Source organism: Scatophagus argus, chromosome 18, assembly GCF_020382885.2.
Source record: "Scatophagus argus isolate fScaArg1 chromosome 18, fScaArg1.pri, whole genome shotgun sequence".
Lineage (NCBI taxonomy): Eukaryota > Metazoa > Chordata > Actinopteri > Scatophagidae > Scatophagus > Scatophagus argus.
In genome coordinates, this window is record NC_058510.1 from 5078047 (window position 1) to 5098071 (window position 20025).

Consider the following 20025-nt stretch of genomic DNA (forward strand, 5'->3'; position numbering starts at 1 on the left):
GAAAATAGAATTTTATTACAAAAACAAAACAATTGGAAAAGCGCAGTTCATTGCATATATAGCTTGTTGTTAATGTTGATTTAAATACAGTCAGTGCGAAAAATGTTTTCGTATTTTAATGAATTTTTTCCCAAAGTTTGTATCAATGGCAACATTTTTTGCATTTTTGTTATTTTGCAAACGTCTCCATTACGCTGATGATACGTTCTTCTCAGTGGTAGATTGTACTCTGAAACTGCCCCAATTTGAAAATTGGATTTTGAAAATTCTGGTACATTTGCTAAGTTTAAAGTGTTGAGGCTTGCCAATATTATGGTAGTGCTTTGTCTGTAGAAATGTACCAAGTTCATTTACATTATAGTAAATCTCTTTCAACATTCTAAGAGTTATCATGCAAATTAACCGTATTCAGTACTTTTTAATCATTTAGATATATTTACAGTCCTTTTACAAAACAATAAAAATTACTAGCAATTAAATATTTTTCCCATATAAAAATGAATAACTTACAGGATACTAGTTTTAAGATAATCAAGATATGATGATTATCCACATGTACAAAAGAAATGGTGTTTTGGAGATTTACAATTAAGACAATTAAGGTGCACTTGAGTGCCTAACTCAACTACATCAGTGATCATAACAAAATATAAACAATGGATTTGTCAAATATAACATGTACAAATATGACTATAGAAGAGATATGTAGGTCAGATTTAATGTAGGTGCTCTGTTTAGCATAAATATTAAGAGACATGTGAAAGAAATCTGTGGAAAAAAGGGTTATTACTCATTACTACCAATGCAAAGATTTGAGCATCAATATTGGTGTCACTAGGATTAATGAAAAAAACAATGATCCATCACATCTTAGATGAACATTCTGCAACATTTCTGCTGCTGTTGTGTGATTACACACAGTGATCATTCACACAATGAACACTATTAAAAGCTGTCTTACATTTAAATATTCATGTAGGTAATTGTCAGAGAACAGTAAAAAGAAATGCCTTGTGTTTGAAAAATCATTTGGTGATTGTTAAAATTGTAGTAAATTGGTTCTTATTAATTATAAAAAGTATCACTATTGATAAAGGTGACCCTGTTGCCCACCCTTACAGTGAAACACCTTGCAGTTTGAAACATCTCTAATGAAACATTAATCAGTTTACCTGCAAAAGTGTGATGTAAGGTTTGAAACAAACAGGGCTTTAGACAATAGATTTGTATACTGGCATGAAGCCTTCAAATAAAGACCTCCCAATATGACTGCTGTATATTCTTTTTGTTGTGTATTGTCACTTTACAGTAAGTGCACTTTTGTCATTAAGTTTTGCCAGTTTGTTGCAGGACACAATTGAAAATCCCCAAAGACTTCAGTATGAAGTCTTCAGTGTACCTACGGCAGCTACAAAGCTGACACTGCCGATGAAGGTTTTACCGTCTGAGGTCAAAAGCTTTGATCTCTGTATCCCAGCATTCCTGTGAAGGCAGAGCACACAACATGAAGGTGTGATGCTCATAGCACCAAAGTGAGCAGGTATGAGCAGCTATGATCTTGTTATGTCCTTAATTACCACATTGTCAGTGGTAAACAGAAATAGTGAGAAGCGGATACAGCACCACATACAGTATAGACTGTGTTTAAGGACCCACTCTGCACATAAATTATATTTCATCAATTAAAATAGTCATAGCAGTTCTAACAGAAATGAAATTAATTTACAGTTTATTTACAAGTCATCAATGTTAAATTGTCTGCTGCCTTCAAATGTATGTTTGAGTCTTTAAATAACCCTTATATACAAAATAGTGTGGTCCACGACTGTGCAAATCCTTACGGGATTGATATAATGTCTCTGTGGTACTGTTGGTTGTCAGCTTATATCAAAAGAAAACCTGTGTTTATTTGAACCAGTGCAGATAGTTTGTCTTGAGAGCAGGGAAGCACATGTTGTTGCTGCAGGAGCCACCGTAGCTGGGAGGGCAGGCGGAGCAGGGTACGCCTACTTTGTAGGGAGCTTCTCCAATCCAGTTACCCCTGAAAGACAGAAACATCTACTTGTCAATGAAGTTTTTTGTTTGTTTGTTTGTTTTGTCTTGTTTGTAACAAAAACTGAACTTGAATCAGTATATCGTTCACATCTAAAACGCAGAAGTAACAAATCCTAATGTCCACTGAGTAACTGTTCCAGAGTCATATCATATTCAAGATCATATTACATGATCTTCATCAGAACGTAAAAGTTTGTTTGTGCTCAGGAAAAACAAAAAAACAATATTACTGATGAAGATGAATGATGATGATGAATCATTTCACCGTTGTTAGAATATCACTTACTAATCAACCTGTACTTTGAGAAAATAGGAAATCGTGTTTCAGCTTGTGTATCAAAGAGAAGGTGTTAGCACAAACCAGCTAAATTTTATCTTAACACCCTCCACATTCAAGATGGCTTGTGTCTGAAAAATGGAGGCCATGTTCTTTAAAGCAGAAATAGGTCATCGGTGGTCTGAGCCTGTTGCTCTTACATATGTCTCAAACCAATGGGATTAAAGAACCGAGGTCACAAGTCAGTCACAAGTCCACACAAACGGGCTTTGATTCTTGGATCTTTTCTTCTGTTTCGAGGGTCTCCACAGCTTTGGTAATGCAGTACCGGTTCACAGCCTTGTATCGAGGTTATCTGAATCTCCCAGCAGCATGGGTGGCATTTCACAACTCACCACAGAACACGGCGGTCTGTGTCCGGATTAAGCCTGTCGTTACCCTGTCGTCATCAGCTTATCGGGTCCAGATGAATTAACGGGCTTCCTTACAGCACGAAATTAACACTACACAAAGCCGTCTACACAAGCAATCCACAAAAAACAGTCAGTTTATCAAGCGTACTTACTTAGGTGAGTAGTTGCAAACTAAATATGTTGCCCGCTTCCACACTGATCCCCACACGTTCATATTATGACACGTGTGAACTGCACAGCCGATTTTGTTGGATGTCGCCCACACCATCTGCAAAAAAGACAGATAAGCAGCTGCTAAATGCCATTGGCAGACTAGATTAACAGTGGTAAATGTAATACTGGTTGTTGTCTGTGTACCTGAGTGTAATGGGTACACATCGGTCCATAGCATCTGAGAGGGCATCGAGGGTTGCAGTCACGGGGGTACGGAAAAGAGTAATCTTTGACCTCGTCGTACCATGGCTTTACCAGCTGGAGAATGGATCGATAGCTGTGAACAGAAGACAGATATGTTCACCAAGCTGCACTGTACATATCACATTGATCATGTCTGATTTTAGCATGAAGAAGAGACTGACCAAAAGATTTGAAGCTGAGAAATATACACTGTCTGAATACCACATTCACAGCTGACAAACTGGTAAGATTCCGGGATATCTTGAAGATAATTTTGAGGATTTGCCAGCACTTCAGCGTGTAACAGTTAAGAATCAGTTCTCATAATTGTGGTCACAATGGCCAGATTCCTGCGTGAGATGGTCAGACATTGTCTGCACTGCGAAAAGCTGACTTCCCTGAGAAAATGAACAAAGTGCAGAGGGACATTGGTCCAACAGCCTGATTGATCCAGTCCCCAGCGAATGTGAAGCGATAACAACGTGTATGTTATGTCTAATTAAGGGTTTAACGGTGGTTTGGATCATTTGGTTGCATCTTTGCGCAGATCCCCTGAAAAATTCTATCCATCTCTGCACATTATTTGCTTTCTGTGTCATATGAGTATTTCACAGAAAACTACTTCAGTGATCTGAAGCAAGCAAGTGAAGTTTAATTAACCGAAAAGTTAAACTACACAAACTATTTCCTAACTAAATATGATTGTTGTGTTAGCAGTATTTTCTTCCAAGTTGACAGAATGGCATCGTTGCTTTGGTTAAGTGTTTTTCTTTCTTTTTAAGAAAATAACCTTACTATAGGACTCTCTCTGTGAGTCAAAAGGAATAGTCGGAATAAGTCGTATTCCCTTGAGTCTCATGTTGTTCCTCAGTACAATCTAAAACATGTGAAGGTGCCCTGGGTTTCCAAATGGAAAGTCAAGACCCGCTAAAAGGATGCGCCTTTGTCCTCATGGGTCATGGCTGAAAACACAACTTTTGTTTATTTGAAGGGTCACAGGAGCATTCCTTAAGCAGTCACTGGGTCACAGTGCAAAAACTTTTAGGAGAAAGAAGAAGGGGGCTGCAAGGCAACGACCATGACTGCAGACAGAGAGTCATCCCTGAGAGGAGCAGCAGATGTTGAGGAGGGGGAGGGGAGTCAAAGGTCACTCACCGTCCTGTCCTGACGGAGAGGTTTTGACCCAGGAACCTGAGGAGGTTAGGTGGCCCGTGCTCCCACAGGCAGGCATGAGCCCAGTCCTCGGCGGTCTTGGCCAGGGTGTCGTCCCACACCTAAGCACACAGAGACACGGTGGGAACATGGGAAGCAATTGCATAACTGATGGAAAATATCAACACCAGATCTTCATTCAGCAGCGAGATGTGAGATAAGAGTCTGCACTTTCTGAGCTCATCGTGCTGTTACAGGTGTTACCATGACAAGACGCAAAAGTCATCCATCAAATCAGTTACATAAGCAGAAAGAGTCCGTTGCCCGATGTTCCATGTAACTACCTCACTGAATAGACAGGAGGTTGGATAACCTTAAGAACCCCAGAATTCAATCTTGTCCACAGCTTATCCCGTATGGTCTCACTGGGAATGGATTGTGACTGAGGGAATGAGGAGCGACGTCCTCTGATCGCTTCATCCTACTGTAGTTTTGTCTAGGAAAGAGACCCCCCCCTTGCTGCATTTTAATAGCAGTGCCACTATGGAGAATAGAGGTGCTGCTAATTTAAAATGGAAGTTACAACTCCTGCTCCATCCATATTACACTGCCAGCAAGCCTCTGGCACCATACATGACCCCCCTACTACTTTGGTGGTCTACTGCAGTGCAATCTGCCGAACAGCTGAAGGTGACATTTATCACTTTACTTCCTCACAAAGCTACATCCATTAAAATCCATACACATGTATGCTTCATTATTTCCCATCACAGATAATTTTATTGAATGCATGTATTTTGGACTCAAGCAGAACATTTACATGATGATAAAAAATTACTACACGAAAATGGATGAGGTATGCAGTATGTAGAAACACACACCTTGATTAAAAAAAACAAGAAAGGGAATTATAACAATACATTTGAATGAAAGCTTTCACTTACCATGTATTCCATGTTGGATGCTGGGGGGAACACCTTCCCTCTCACTTTGTTATGATAATCAAGAATGGCAAGCATGTCGTTCTGACTAATATAACGCTTCCTCCTGATCTTGGAAACAGTCGTGGTGTCTGTTCCATAGCTGCGCGCTGAGCCAGGAGTGGTGAAATTGGACGTGGACACAGCGGGGATACTCGTTGCCAATGCACTTGCTCCGCAAGATATGCATAAAAGTATGAGGTCTATGGCAAATAGCTGAGGTTTCATGATTGTTTTGAGGAGACTGCAGACAGACAGAAAATCCCGGGTGTTGGACTGATCTGAAAGGAAAGCACGAAGATCAACTTAAAGTGTTGCTGCGGTGCGCACAAATAAAGTGCATCTCAGTTGTGCCATGCTTAAGTCAAGCTCGAAAGCCCCATGCTTTGCAGTACAGCACAGAAACACCAGTGACATTCCTTCACACAGTCTTTGGTCCTACCTTTTCTTGCGCAGAGGTACCTTGTGCCTGCGTTGCCAAGGCTGTATCACCTAAAGCCTCAGTAATGGATTGGAGAGAGGGAGGGCTGCAAGTGAGGAGTTTCTGCGCTTTGCAAACTTTGTGAGTGCTGCAGGAGAGGTCCGTGCTTGCGGGTTTTATATATTGCAGTGGACGATGTAGGAAGTGCGCCTGCCTCGGAGGTAGACGCACAGCCCCTCCTTGTCACCTGAAACACTGCATAATTTGGAGATGTTTGGTCTCTGATAACACGTTCCGGGCAAATCCTCCCCTGTTTCGTCATGACATCTTGTTTAGGTTTGTGCAGCAGCAGCGGCAGGATGTGGAAAGGCACCATTTGATAAATAAGATGACGATTAATAACTTTCTCTCGGTTTTCAAAGGAAAATAAATAATGGGTGCAGCAGATGTGATGTCAAATCTAATGAAATGGGATTTATGTTAATGTTTCAGCGTTATCTTTTTAATTGTGTGAGTCTCTCGCGCCCAAACTGAATTAAGCATTTAAACTGTCACACCAGCTTCCAATGCAAGTGACAAGATTTCCACTGCTCCACTGGCCTCCAGTCAACTTATGAGTGGGAGGAAACCAGCAGTTTTCTGAGTCAAATCAGTGTGAGAGCTGAGTCCATGTGTCCTATCAGTCTTCTTTTGTCGTATTCATTATACTATAAAGATTACACTTGTTCAGTGTGGGGCTCCAGCTGTGTGGTTTGCTAAAGCACATGCAGAGCCAAGTGGGAAAAAAAGAAACCTTCTGCAGGTCATCATTTTCATTGGCAGCTGGTGAACAAATTAAAGAAACGTGACGCAGGAACAATTTTCCTCCTCCTTTTTCCTCTCTTTCTCTTTCTCTCTCTCTTCTCTTGTTGCCGGCAACTGGTGCTTTCCCAAAAATCTTCTTGGAAGTGATGGGCTTTTCAGGTGCTGGAATTGGTGGAAGGGATATATCACTCAAGAGTGGTGCACAGCGAAGATTTTCTCCTCCATTTCACTCCATCCATACATTTCAGCTCCTCCACTGCGGCTCTTCCTCAGTATATTGAAATTCGCTGGGATGGAAAGTTGTCAGACTTAGACGATAAATTGTGACAGATTAGTTGAATACTTCTACTTCCTCGACCTGATCCAGTGTTGTGCTTAATGCCAAGACACTAACCAGAATTGCACTCTTGAATTTAACAGGAAAAACTTTAAATATTTAAAAGTACTGAAGGCAAAAGGACTGGAGATGTGATGTTGGCTTTCTTTGTTTTTACATAAATCACACAGCTGACACTGTAGAGGAAAAGCTGGTACAGAGTGAGAAAGCACAGGACTTGAGCCTTAATTTATAAACTCCAATAGACCATCAGCTACATTTGAATGAACTCGCAGTAAAATAAATAAATAAATAAAAGGACTTGAACAGAGCTACTACTGTGTATAGATTTTTCAAAAATTGCTTTTTATGCAAATATTTTCAAGTCATATGCACAGAACTGTACACAACAACATATTTATTTAACCCATTAAATATATTTTGAGATATGATGTGATTTTTTTTATGTTATGACTATGCACCATCACATCTGCTCAGTATTTTGACTCATCCTCTCATCTGGTATCAATAGTCAGGCCTCTCTGCAGCCAACAAGGGACGCCAGCCAAAGATTCTGATAGACACAGTGCAGAGAGCCCATCCTTGGGTTTATAGCCATATCATAGTCCATATCATCAGATTGGCTTAACATACACCTGCTTCACAGCATTTCACACTACCGTCATGTTTGTTTGACCACAGGCTTCTGAGCCAAAACTAAAAAGTGCAGTCGAAAGTTTAGTTTCATTTTGGAAAAGCTGGAACCAGGACTGAATAAAATACTGTACTTGCACTGTATCTCCCGCTTCCCCCTCTCTCCCTCTCTCCCCCACCACACAAACACACATACACCCAGTTTCTTCACGTGCAGTCTCCTCAAGGCCCCAGATGATATTTCCTCAGTCTCAGAGTGCTGGGCCTGGTTTGTGCAGTGAACCCGGTGACTTCGAGAGAGGTCGAAGCATTATTATCACATTATCACAGGAGTAATTAGGGCATTATTTGGGGCACATGTTGCTCTAAGGGGCCTTGGGTCTGTTTTGGAAAGGCATTCTTTTACAGACAGAGCATTTATTTACCTACAATATATTGTTCCAAGTTTCCCCTGTGCTTCCCCCCCTCTCCGGAGGCCTCTTGAAGCCCAGTGCTGATGCCAGTACAGCAGAGAGAATGAGGTGCAGTGGTGAGCAAAAGGGAAAGCAAGAAAGAAGAATAGCCTACAGACCATAGACAGACTCAGCTCAAGTGTTGAATTGCTTATGTTTCTTGATGCATCAAACCAAGGCAGAAAAATTCAAAATACGAGTGCAGAAAGATTTTGAGTACAGGTAAACAGAATTTGTAAGGTTTTGACTAGTATGGATCATCATGTAAATTTGTGTAAAAAAAATCTCCAAAACAAACAATCATCTGTTTTTCAAGCAGGTTTAAGCAAATAAGTGTTGTTGAACAGTTTCTGACACGAGTATGGAGCATAGCGGAGGATGTCTCCTCAGTCTGTTCACTGTTCCAGCAGGCAAAGCACATGCTGCAGCCTCCAGCTCAGCTGTGCACTCCACCCAAGGCTATTGTTACTGCGCTGGCAGAGTCCACCATGCATGGGAAAGTCACTAAGAGATGTGCAGCATGTGAATGGATGGATGAAAAAGATGTCTGTTAAAGACCAAAAGTTTTGGAAGCAGTTTGAAAGGTGATACAGTAAGTTGTTCACAGGATTGTTGCAGTGGTTTGTTTATTTGGATGAGTATTTATTCTGTTATTATAAATTTGATTTAAAGGAATATCTCAACATTTATCGAAAACATCACTAGAATTTTGATACCTCTCTCATGTCTGGATGCAAATGACAATTAACTTGGCAAACAGAATGTAAGCAGGGGGAACAGCTTCCCCTGGCTCAAGTAAAAGGTAACAAAGTAACCCTCCTACACCCCCAAAACGAAAACCAGCATCACTAAAGCTGCTTTATTCAATCTGCAGGCTTACAAAAGTGTAACGAGCCTCCATCTTGACGCTAAGCTAAGCTGAGCTAGCTTCATAATCATGGATAGATGTGAGAGTATGGCATTGTAAAAAATGAAGTCTCTAAGAGCAGTTAGCAGTGGAAACGGGGAAACCGCTAACTGGGTTTGTCTGGCTCGCTGTGCTGGACTACTTTTTGTCCAAGTGGAGTCAGATCCTGTAGCCTCTTCAGACTGACAAGTTTCAAGGAAATGGTCTGACAGCCCTTGTAAGACCACAAAATACTGTTTTCGCACTTTGTTTTTACTGAGATTACACAAATGACATACAGCTGTATTATGGGTTTGGCTAATTAACAAGCTGGTAAGAGTCAGGCCTCATTCAGACAGAATCAGGCGTTGCAGTGACTATTGCCGGGTTGCGCAACAGTGTGGGAGAACACAACTGGGAGGGTATCGTCGTTTGTCTGTAATATCAACCTGGAGAGCAGCTCTTGGCTTGGAAAGAACAACTCCTCCACAGAGGATTTCTATAACAGCAACAAGTTTGCAGTTTCCTGGCAGCATGATTTTGTCTGAGGCAGCAAACAACATAACAGGAACTCAGACCAAATGGTAAACGGCTTGAACAACAATACTGTTGAGCAGCCAGTCTGATTGATTAGCGTGAGTTGGGTCTGTTACAACTTTTACTTCATTGCCTCATTTGGTCTGAATGAGGGCCTAAGCTAGCTGTTGTCCTCTTTTACCTTCTGACTGCCAGTGTTCGCTTCATATTTACCATACAGGCATATGAGGGGTATCAGTTTCCTAATCTAGCTCTTAGCCATTTTTCTGTTGAACTACTCCTTTAAGCTTCCTTCAGCCTCAAAGGTAATACAAATACCAGTTTGATAAAAGAAAGTAGCCCAGGCTACTCGTTACTACAAAAATACATTTTATACTGTATTTTGGCTTTTTAAAAGGCAACTGTATTGGGGCAGCTTTGGGGTTGGGAAGTCATGATGTCATGAGTTGGTTTTTGTTGGCCGGTGGGCAAAAAGAAATAGTGACATTTCAAGAGTGGTTTACATTGGGAAGAAGCCCAGTCTCTAACTTCAAGCTGTCCAGGCTGCTTTCTTCCACACACAGCTGCTAAACATTGTATCTGTGGAATATGCAGTTACATAGCAAATATTGTATGTTTCACACAGTCTGCTAACTCACAACGGGGCAAAGGCTTGTTGAAAGTGAAAAGCGGGTGAGAAAGCTTCAACCCTGTGTCCCCATCAGAGGTTCAGGAGTGGATTATTACTCATCTCTCATCCAAAGAGTAACAAGCACAGTAATTAAGTCAATAAATATCCCAGCCCTCTGATCAAAGAGGGCCCTTGCTGAGCTTCAATTTAATTCAAAATTAAATTCCTGCTGTGTTTAGAATACGCTAAGGTGCTAATATAACATCACTGCTAAATCAACCTTTTTTTAATCAAATCCAGTTGGCAATAGATTGGCTACAATGCCAGCAGGTAGTGTAACTACAGTGCTTTCCGCTGAAAGATCACCCATTATAACCCAAAGCCACACAGCCTTATGTTTACCAAACAGCAACCTCAGCAAACATGACTGTAGAGAGTCTGTCAGACTGGATGTTTTCCCCCTGTTGTTGTCTAGATACAAGTCAGGCTGTTGTTTGGCTGCCCAGTGGAATCCAAAGTGACTTTGTCCCCAGCCTCGGTCACAGGAAGGAAGCGGGACTGTAAAGACCATTAAGACAACCTAACAAGTAAAGAGCAAATGAGGGTGAGAGCCACTCAGGTTCAGATGCAGCAGAATCCGCAGAAGAATTTTCCCTCCTGTTGCAATGCATCATTCCTACAACAAGATGATTAAAGCTAAGAGACATCAGTGAAAGTAAAAAAAAGTTGCTGCATCATTAGCTTTATGCAAAGGCCTGTAAAGTGTTTCAAACATTCTTGACAAACATTATGTCAGCAGAACATACACAATTAAATTCCCTTTTTTCCAGAAACACTGTTTAGAGTGTGGGAAAATCCCGAGAGATTATAGAGGAGGGACCTTTTCTTCAGAAATAAGTCGCTCAGCTTGTGTATCTATTTTTGACATGTTACATTCCTTTGCCCCCAGATATTCTCACCCATCTATAAGACATTTACAACCATCTTTGATGCTTAGGCCTTGTAAGACTGGACAGAGACGTGGCTGTGGTCACACACAGACATTTCTCAAGAGGTTCAGATGTCAGCTGAGAAAGAGAGAGAAAGACAGGCAAACATGAAAAATCCACCAGGACCTAAAGTTAGAGCTGAGACGTTTTATGATGTATCTTCATGACAGCAGGTAACAAAAAATATCACCTGGGACTCAGGAGTGAACTGCCAGTGCCAAAACAACCTATACAGATTTCTCTGACTTCACACATTGAGGACAGTATTTTTAAAGCGGCGTTTGTGTCTTTTGCAGCACAGTTTACAGTTTGAGTTCTTGAAGGAATAGTTTTTATAATTTACTTTCTTGCTGGGAGTTAAATAACAATATTTATATCACTCATACGTGCTTGTTAAATATGAAGGTAGAGCCAGGGGTTGATTTAGCCTTCTTACCTCAACATAAATAAGACTGGAAAAACAAGGGGAAACAGCAAGTCCGACTTGGTTCAAAAGACAAAAAGCAAAATCTAAAAAAGCTCATTAATTTAAAACAACAACAATTTTTTTTGCTAAGCTAAGCTAAAACTCTCCTGTTTCTGGTTTTATATTTAGCATACCCCGTATTAAACTCTTTGCAATAAAATGAGTGACAGCATTTCCCAAAATGTAAATGTATTTGTTTAAGCTGACCAGACACAAGTTTAGCACTTTTGCAAACTGGTCAAATCTGTCCAATGAATGCAGGTTTGTGGCTCATTTTTCTGTTAAAGGTGGATTCTTGTGACCTTGGCCAGTTGGGAGCAAACGAGATGGTTGGATGTATGCTGGCTGGCTGGATCCTGCTGTGGCTGGGTAGGCCTGGAGGCAGTCTAGACAGCAGATGAGCAATGAGCCGGGCCCTGGCAGGCAGGTCCTGTGGCTGGGACTCTCATGGGCTGGGCAGGGCAGGGCAGGGCCTATGGGACTCCTGTCACTGACAGAAATAATAGCTGCACTGGACTATTCTGAAGTTGAAACATCCCAGTCTTTCCTAATTGTAGTAAATGCATCTAATTGATGATGTTTAATAGGAGATTAGAAAAAACAAGTCCACTTTCATACGTGTACTTTCAGATCCCTGTTCTGAAATTGTTAGCTTCCAAAAACCTGTTTTTCCAATAACCAAAATTTTGCCCAGGATTTATGATTCAACTGAAGTTTTCACCACTACTCCCAAAGAAACGTTCATGATCAGAAAGTGAAACAAAAGCCTCAGTCCCGATCCCTTCGTGGGTGGTTTAAGACTTGATCCTTGCTTACTTGGCACTCAGTAGGAGCTTTTGTGTAGCTGGGAAGCACAGGCGAGGGCTGCAACTTTCAGAATTTGCGTCCAGAGTGCAGCGGTGACATCTGGTGAACTGTACCATTCATCGTTAAAGAATATGCAAATTGTTATGTTGGATTATTTTTTATGTCAGCTTTTCTTCCTTGATCCTATTAGAGCCCGTTCGAGCAGCTACCTGCCAGAACACCATGCAACAAAGTACAATAACACAAATGACACCATTGTTACACTCGTGGCCGCTGCTTTCTTGGTCTGAATTTAACACTGTTGTTAAAAACCTTCATCTCACAGCTGTTAGATTTAAGAGCTGATGCCTATCTGTGCTATGGATTTGGTGTAGAAGATTCAACAAGATGTTAATACAGTTTACACTTTTAATGGCCAGACCCAACTGGGACATTTTCCAGCTCCAACATTTTTGAAAATATTGTGCAGAGTGGGGGAAATAAATGTGTTTCATTCAATGTACACTATCGCCGGTTGTGCCGCTCTGTGGTAATCCTTTGTATTAGCTCAGAAGCAAGTGAGACCACAAACAATTAGACCTGAATAAACTCTTTTTGTCTCTGCCTTTCTTCCATAGTTGTTGTTTGCGCTCTTGATTTTGGCCTTGAGGATGACAGAAATCTGGGAGTCACGCCTCAGAGTCCAAGGAGAGATGAGAAGACTTGGTGTACTAAAACAGCAATAACACTGGAATTAAAACAGTCTCTCGGCTCTTTCTGATTTGTGAGCAATATGATATCTTTAAAAGAAACTTACGATGTTCAGAATCACAGGCTTCTTGACTATTTATCTCACTTGAGTTTTAGTCAATGACGTCAAAAGAATAATCAGCTATCTGTCATTAGAAGGCTCTTGCCCAGGCTGTATTTATGATGACATCAGTATTTTTGTTGGATCCAGCTTATCAGAAAAGCCCAACTTTTCATGTACTCTGTGCTCCATGAAAGTGATAGATTTTAAGTTGAGATGACGCAAAGTCTCTGTGGGTTTCTGGGAGTCCCCCTTTTTGGCCTCTTGTTTTCCGCCATCCTAGTGGTTGGCATTGTGCAGTTTTTAGGTTTTCCCAAGTTTTCTGAACTTCAGTTGATGGGACTGGTGTGCGTGTCATGTTTTTATTGAATATTTCCCCATTGCTGGGCCAGAACCTACTTGTTGTTTAGGGTCAAGGCTGGAGACGTGTTTGCCACAATCCCTTTGTGTTTATTTGATCAATCAAAAGTTATTGAAAACAAACGCTGTGGGGTTCAGTGCATCCTCACACAATCTTCCTCTCTCAGACTGTTGTGGTCCAAACAAGGTGACCTCAGATGTTTTGCCCTCCACCTCCCTTTGTGAGTCTGCGGCAGGTGGCATCCCTCATAAGAATTTATAGCTTGGTTCTTCTGGTTCAATGCAAACAAACCAAGTTTTATGGGGCAAATACCAAGAGGTCACGGTCCCCGCGGTTTGATTGTAGCATGACAGAGAAACATGGCTTCATGTATCCTGTGGAACCTTTCAGATATTCCAGTATCCAGGCATTTAACTCTAGAACATGATAAAGCAACAATTATATCTGTTGACATACATTTGGCTCCATTCATCTTCCCCTCAAATGAATTGTAATAACTTCCTTAACTTTACATCTCATCTACAGTCATCATCAAATTTGGTTACAAAAACAATAACATTCCATTGAGCCGAAGTTGTACTTTGTGTTTAGTGCTAATTAGCAAGCTAACACACTAAACTAAGGTGATGAACATGGTAAACATTATGCCTGCGAAACACCAGCTTGTTAGTATTGTCACTTTGAGCATGTTAGCATGCTGATGTCACAACAGCCGCTGATTCTTATTCCGCCCTCACACCAAAATAAAACACTGAAACATTCTTCCATGCCTTTGATAAATGGATGAACTACTGTATGACAAAAATGAATCATATTAACACCTAATACGAATTAATTCAAATTTGTGGAGTACAAGGGATGACTATTAAAATACTTCATCCACATGTTGCTTTGTTCTTGTTTTTTAGGATGGGGCAGGCAATATTTTATGGTTTTCTTCAAACAAATTCAACAAATCCCCTGAAAAGACTTTAACCAAATATGCTCTAGTCCATCAATCTTTTCCAACTTTATCGTCTGCGGCACTCAGCCCAAAAAACATTGGTTCCTACTGAAGATATATTGTATTCATTTCATTTTCAAAAAGGATACATGCAGATAAATTCCCAGAACAGCTGGGCACTGTAGCTTTTAGCAAACATTACTCAAAAAGGAGAAAGTGGTGCATTCGTACCGGACTATTTTCTGCTGTGGTTCAATACACATTGGGTGCACTAAGGAGTATTTCATGCCCTTGTATCAGGTGTGCTGGAATTGACTCTAAGTAGACTACAGTGGCCTCGTACTGACAGAACATATCATTCAGTACGAACGAGTGTTTCACTGATGTTGATGATGATGATGATGATGATGATGTGATGGATGTCATCTTTTCCCTTCCTCATAAAAAATCGACCATCCTTTTCATTCGTCATGTGCGTGTAGGTTCTTTCCCTCATCCCATTTCTGCTGTTTGCATGAATATGAACTGCAGATGAATATAATCAACATTGTCTTGAACCCAGGTTAAAATTTCTAATAGCAACGAGCTATGTCAAACTCTCATTCAAAACCTTACATCATACGAGGAATGTTTTGCAATTTTATCCTGTTGAATCTTTGCACATAGTAAACTTTCTCTTTGTTTCCATAAACCTTTAACCCACGTGGCATAAATATGTGGGTGTGTGTGTCTGGCTGTTGTGGACGGTTGTGGTGGTTTTAACCTGATTTGCATCAGTAAGTGTTTTGACTCTTTTCTGCATCTTGGTGGCGTTCCCATTCATTTCTTTCTACCGGCCTTGGTTCTCAAAGTAATCCCATCTGCCAAACAGTTTCACACACTGAAAACTGAGGTTTGATCAGATGAAAACACTGGGCCAATCTTGAATCATCCTATGCATGCACATGTATAGATTACCGGATGATTGACCCTTCCACTGGCAGACAGTCTGCAACGTATGCAAATGATGTCTTGGTTTCTAGAAAACAACACACCATTAATTCACTTCCTATCAAGCTTTCCCAGTTGTTGGCCTATTTATTAGGCCGGCGGCAGATATTCACGTTTCTCTGCAGTAGGACTGAACATCCTGAGTTCGTCATATCAGATGAGAGGAAAACTAAGCCAGATTACTTTGAGGACCATCCAGGGGTCATCTGTGTTTTTCGAGTCGTTGTTGTTGTATTACTGAAAACTGCTCCTACAATTTAGCCCTGTAACTGACCTGAGCAGTCGATTCAGTTATGCTTAATGTATCAGTTTTTGCCTTTGATGTGCTTGGCATGAATCTGAACTTCTTTAGTTTTTGTATGCGTGTGTTATGGCTGTTAAAGGAAAGTCCCGGACTTGTTTGTCTTCAACCTTCATATGTCCTCAGTACGTGACCTCCCGTTTCCTTTCTGAGTTTAATTTTCCTTTCCTTGTCAAGTGAAAACTGAAATCACCTTAATAAACATACTGATGCAAAATGACAAACTGGCATTAACCATTTATCCATGAATATGACTGTGTGTTTATGTGAAATTATTCCACATTTACAAATTGTTTTTCCTCTCTCTCTCTCTCTGATTACCAAATATTTAGCCTCAGGTTATGTAGCCGTCAAGATGTGCTTTGCGAGTATAATTTACCACTATGCTAACACCTTATGCTAACACCAACTACTGCAGCTTCCGATATACTTTGATGATCCTACATGACAACATCAGCTTTATTCATCACCAAACATCCACTTGTACACAATTTTAGTGAACCCGGAACAGCTTTAAGCATCCGGGAGAAACTGAGCAACATTAACTTTCATTTGGAGTCATGTAGATGTTCAGCTATGTTCACTGCTTAGTTGGTTTTTAGAACAATAATAGCTGATGAACACATAATGAATCAAACAGCTGTGTGCTATGGCTGAAAACAATGCTGTTAAGTGAAGTCATGAGCCTAAAAACTGAAAGACACTAAGATGCTCCACTGAATCGAGGGTAATTCTCTCTGTGGTCGTCATTACAGTCGAATCCTTTCTTATCACAGTCATTTCATACATTTTCTTCCAAAAAATATTGGTTAGAACAGCTTCTAAATTCTGAGATCATTCACCTATTAAACATTACACACCGGATGTCTCGTCAAAAAATATTATACACAAAAAAAAATCGATTTTGCAGAAAATTTTCACCTGCTGGTCTTCCCATGTCTTCCTTATAGCAGTTCGTATAAACAACTCCACTCATAGCCTGTCTTCCCTAAAGCTGCACTGCTTGTTGTAACAGAAATTGCTTGTTATGAACCAGGAAATTTCTCTGGGTCTTACTAGGCCCTGGACTGGTCAGCCCTGGGCCAAAACAAATCCAACCAGCTGCCCTATTTCTGCTCCGGTTTGTCCGGCAGTGAGTGAATTAGATGTATCTCAGCATCCCCAAGCCAATGCACATTTCCTGTCCCTGTTCCCATCAAAGAGCTATAGAGACTCATCAAGAGACACTGCTGCTGCTGCACAAGTGGTCAGTGTTCCCACAAGCTGCACATGGTTGAAATTAGTGCAAGGTCTTTTGTCATCTTATTGTCTGCTTTTATTCCCATTAATCCAATGAGCATCATCTCAGAATTTGAGGCTGAAATCAAGGCCACAAGAGGAATGAAAATAGAGAAAACCTGAACTGCAGACACGTTGCTTTCTTGGGATTGCTGGCAAAGGGAACAGAAGAATTTGTAGTCCTTGGAACCGAGATGTGAATGTATTGAAAAACCTACAGCTGTCAGTTCGATGAGAGCAAATTCACAGAGGTAGGATTCAATGAAATATGAAAGGGCAGAGAATTCAAAGCCATGCTCATTTTTCACTGCACTAAATCAAACCGTGTCTGTCATTTTATAAGCTGATATTTGTCCAACAATGACAAAAAAGAAGAAAAAAAACAGATGTGAAACAGTGATTTCCTTTCCTTCCAGCCAAAATATCCACAACTGTCCACACAGCTCATCAAGGAGTCTGATGCTATGACTGTCCCTGCCCCACCCTGCAACTTACACACACACACACACACACACACACATTTCAACTATTCTGTTTATGTATCTCTCTTTAAGTTTAGAATATGAGCTTGAACTATGAAAACAGCTTCCCATCCATGCAACAGTTTAACGTGTAATGTGCATATGTAAATGTAAGGCAGTACTTAACTCTGCTATGCTTAATGAACCCGAACCCGAACAGTTTTTCTTTGGAAGAAAACTCCCCACTGCCATTTGAGAAGCTGACTCTTGACTCTTGCGATTATTAAATGGAAACCCCAAAAACCCCATCTCTTCTCTTTTTTCCTCCCTGTCACATCGGGATACTTCCTATCATAACATGTATTTCAAGGCAGTGAAGTTCAGTCTCAGTCGATTTACTGCTGTGTGCCATCGTGCCCTCCTCAGGTTCAAGGACTCTGTGCTGGTGCTACTCTCTGAACAGCTGGGCCTGCTCTATTTTTCATGTTTCTGTGCCCCAAAGTCCCACAGCACTTCCTCCAAGCTTCCCAGCGCATTGAACCTTCTCTGTAACCCCTGCCTCACTTGCCTGGCACTCTGGACTTGGTACAACATGAAGTGATTGTTCCTTGGATGGATTTATTTTTTTTTTTTTTCATGCTGGGGATCTCTTTTCGAATTTCCCCTCCTCAGGTTGCCTCCTTTTTCCCCCTCATACACTCAACACTGCTAAACAGTGCTTGCTTTGGTCGGTTGCTAAATTGTTTTTGAAAAGCTTTTTCCTCATCTCCTTAAACAGCTGGGTAGGGAACCGTTGCTGTTGCAGGCCTGTAGAGTCCACTTTGTATGTGATGTTGGGCTACAAATAAACTTGAATTTTCTTGACTTCAAATGAAATATAGACATAAATTTGTTCTACCACGTAGCAAACTGCAGAGAACTATGACCTGAATCTGGAGCTCTCCTCAGCTTTTTGGAGCTCTATAGTGAATTTCAGCTCTTTGTTTTGCTGTCTGGCCAGGAACTTCACTGTTTTTGTTCACTCGCACCAGCCTCATAGTGCTGCAGGCAGCTGTTATCATCAAAAAAAGTTGACGACAGACAGACAAAGTTAATATAGTTAGGTACAGACTAACCTAAAAGAGTTAATATCAGACTTACATTCATCAGATAGACAAATGATAATGTTGTCCTGTAACTGCTGGTTGTGTAAACAAACAGCTGTTTGCTAACAAGACCACCATCAACTTAAAAGATCAAATGTTGCCTTCACAACTTATGATCACGTCCAAATTGACCGGTAATTACAGCTTTAGGCTCAAAAGAATAGATAAGATGCCAGTCGCTTCACTCTTTTCCACTGACCTGCAGGGAGGTGTAACAGGCCAAGATGTGTTTCAGTGTGCCAGTAAAGGCAGGGCACACATGGACTGTTAGTAAGTGAACATGATGGATGTAAACAATGCAGGGTTTAAAATACTCACTCTGATTTGGCATTGTTTTATGAAGAAGAAATTAATTAAACACATTTTGTATACCTCAAGCATACTCTCATATTTATGTTTTATTTTAGCATAAGGATAACTTTTGTTTACAAGAGTTTACAAGAGTTTCACTTTCTCATTTTTAAATTTTTTTTCATACTAAAGTCATGTTTTTATTCCAGCATACAGTATTGTACACAATGACTGCCATTCCCATCGGATAGAGTTACACCTCTTCCTCTGTGCCTGTTGTTATCATTGGATGGACCACGGCTCAGTTGTCCGTCCAATAATAATAATAAGTTGCAGTGTCCATCTGAGGTATTTCTCAGCTCCGTTGTAATGACAAACCTTTCTCTGCCCTCTGACCCATCGAGCTCAGTCCCCCAGACACACAGTAGCAGAGTGATTCCAGATGGAGGTTGTCTGTGGTAGGAAAGGCGTCATCACCACAACTTCAGGTTTCAGTCACATTGCAGGGTTGGCCAGTGCCAGCAAAACCAGTGACCAAAGAAGTTGTGAGTGTGGATTTACATTATTTGGTGTGATCCCCCAACTTGCCTTGAACAGGTCCTATGCAAGAGGTGGTTTCCATATTTCATTGTGACCTGTTCGATTGATGCAGACTTGCAGACAATCAAATCCATTACCTAAAACAGTACCAGGTGTTATATGTGAGAGAGCTGATTTTTCTTTTCCTCTCACAAAGCTTTATAGCTTCTGTGAAAGTCATTCCAATCAATGTGCAATGCAGCGTGGATTTAAGGAAGGGTATTGAGTCCACCAGATCAAATGACTTCTCACCCAGTTACATTTCCCTTGTGCCAATAACACAGTCTGTGAACTCTCCTTAAAATCCAGTCCAACGAGTGTGGATACGCTAATGGTATAAACAAGCCCATAAATAAAAAAAAAAACAGGTGCACTCTCAAAACGCACTCCTCTCACATGTCAGGATGCACTTCAGCTGCAGTCATTGCGGGCGGTAGGAGAAAGGGGTGGTCCCAACCCTGCTGACCTTTTGGGGGGGAAGAGACATAGCCAAAAAAGCTTTAGTCACTTTAAAAAACAAATCTCAACAGTGATCATTCAATGGGGAGCAGTCACTCTCTCTTCCTCTCTTTCATTCTGTAATGTTTGGCTGGAGAAATCACTGGGAAAAGGTAGTCTTTTGTTGGACAAAGCTTCAGATGGTGTCAGCCATCTGTGAGGATGCATATGCT

General features: G+C 40.9%; 1 protein-coding gene across 1 annotated transcript; it reads right to left on the reverse strand.

The window, feature by feature from the left end:
* pi15a (peptidase inhibitor 15a) lies at window positions 1-6036 on the reverse strand. The gene is made up of 6 exons (XM_046372062.1): window positions 5716-6036; window positions 5238-5554; window positions 4297-4415; window positions 3103-3235; window positions 2898-3013; window positions 1-2041 (listed from the first exon to the last, which is right to left on the reverse strand). The coding sequence occupies exons 2-6, from the start codon at window positions 5499-5501 to the stop codon at window positions 1906-1908; spliced, it is 768 nt and encodes a 255-aa protein (XP_046228018.1). The 5' UTR covers window positions 5502-5554; window positions 5716-6036; the 3' UTR covers window positions 1-1905.
* Window positions 6037-20025: the final 13989 nt, after the last annotated feature.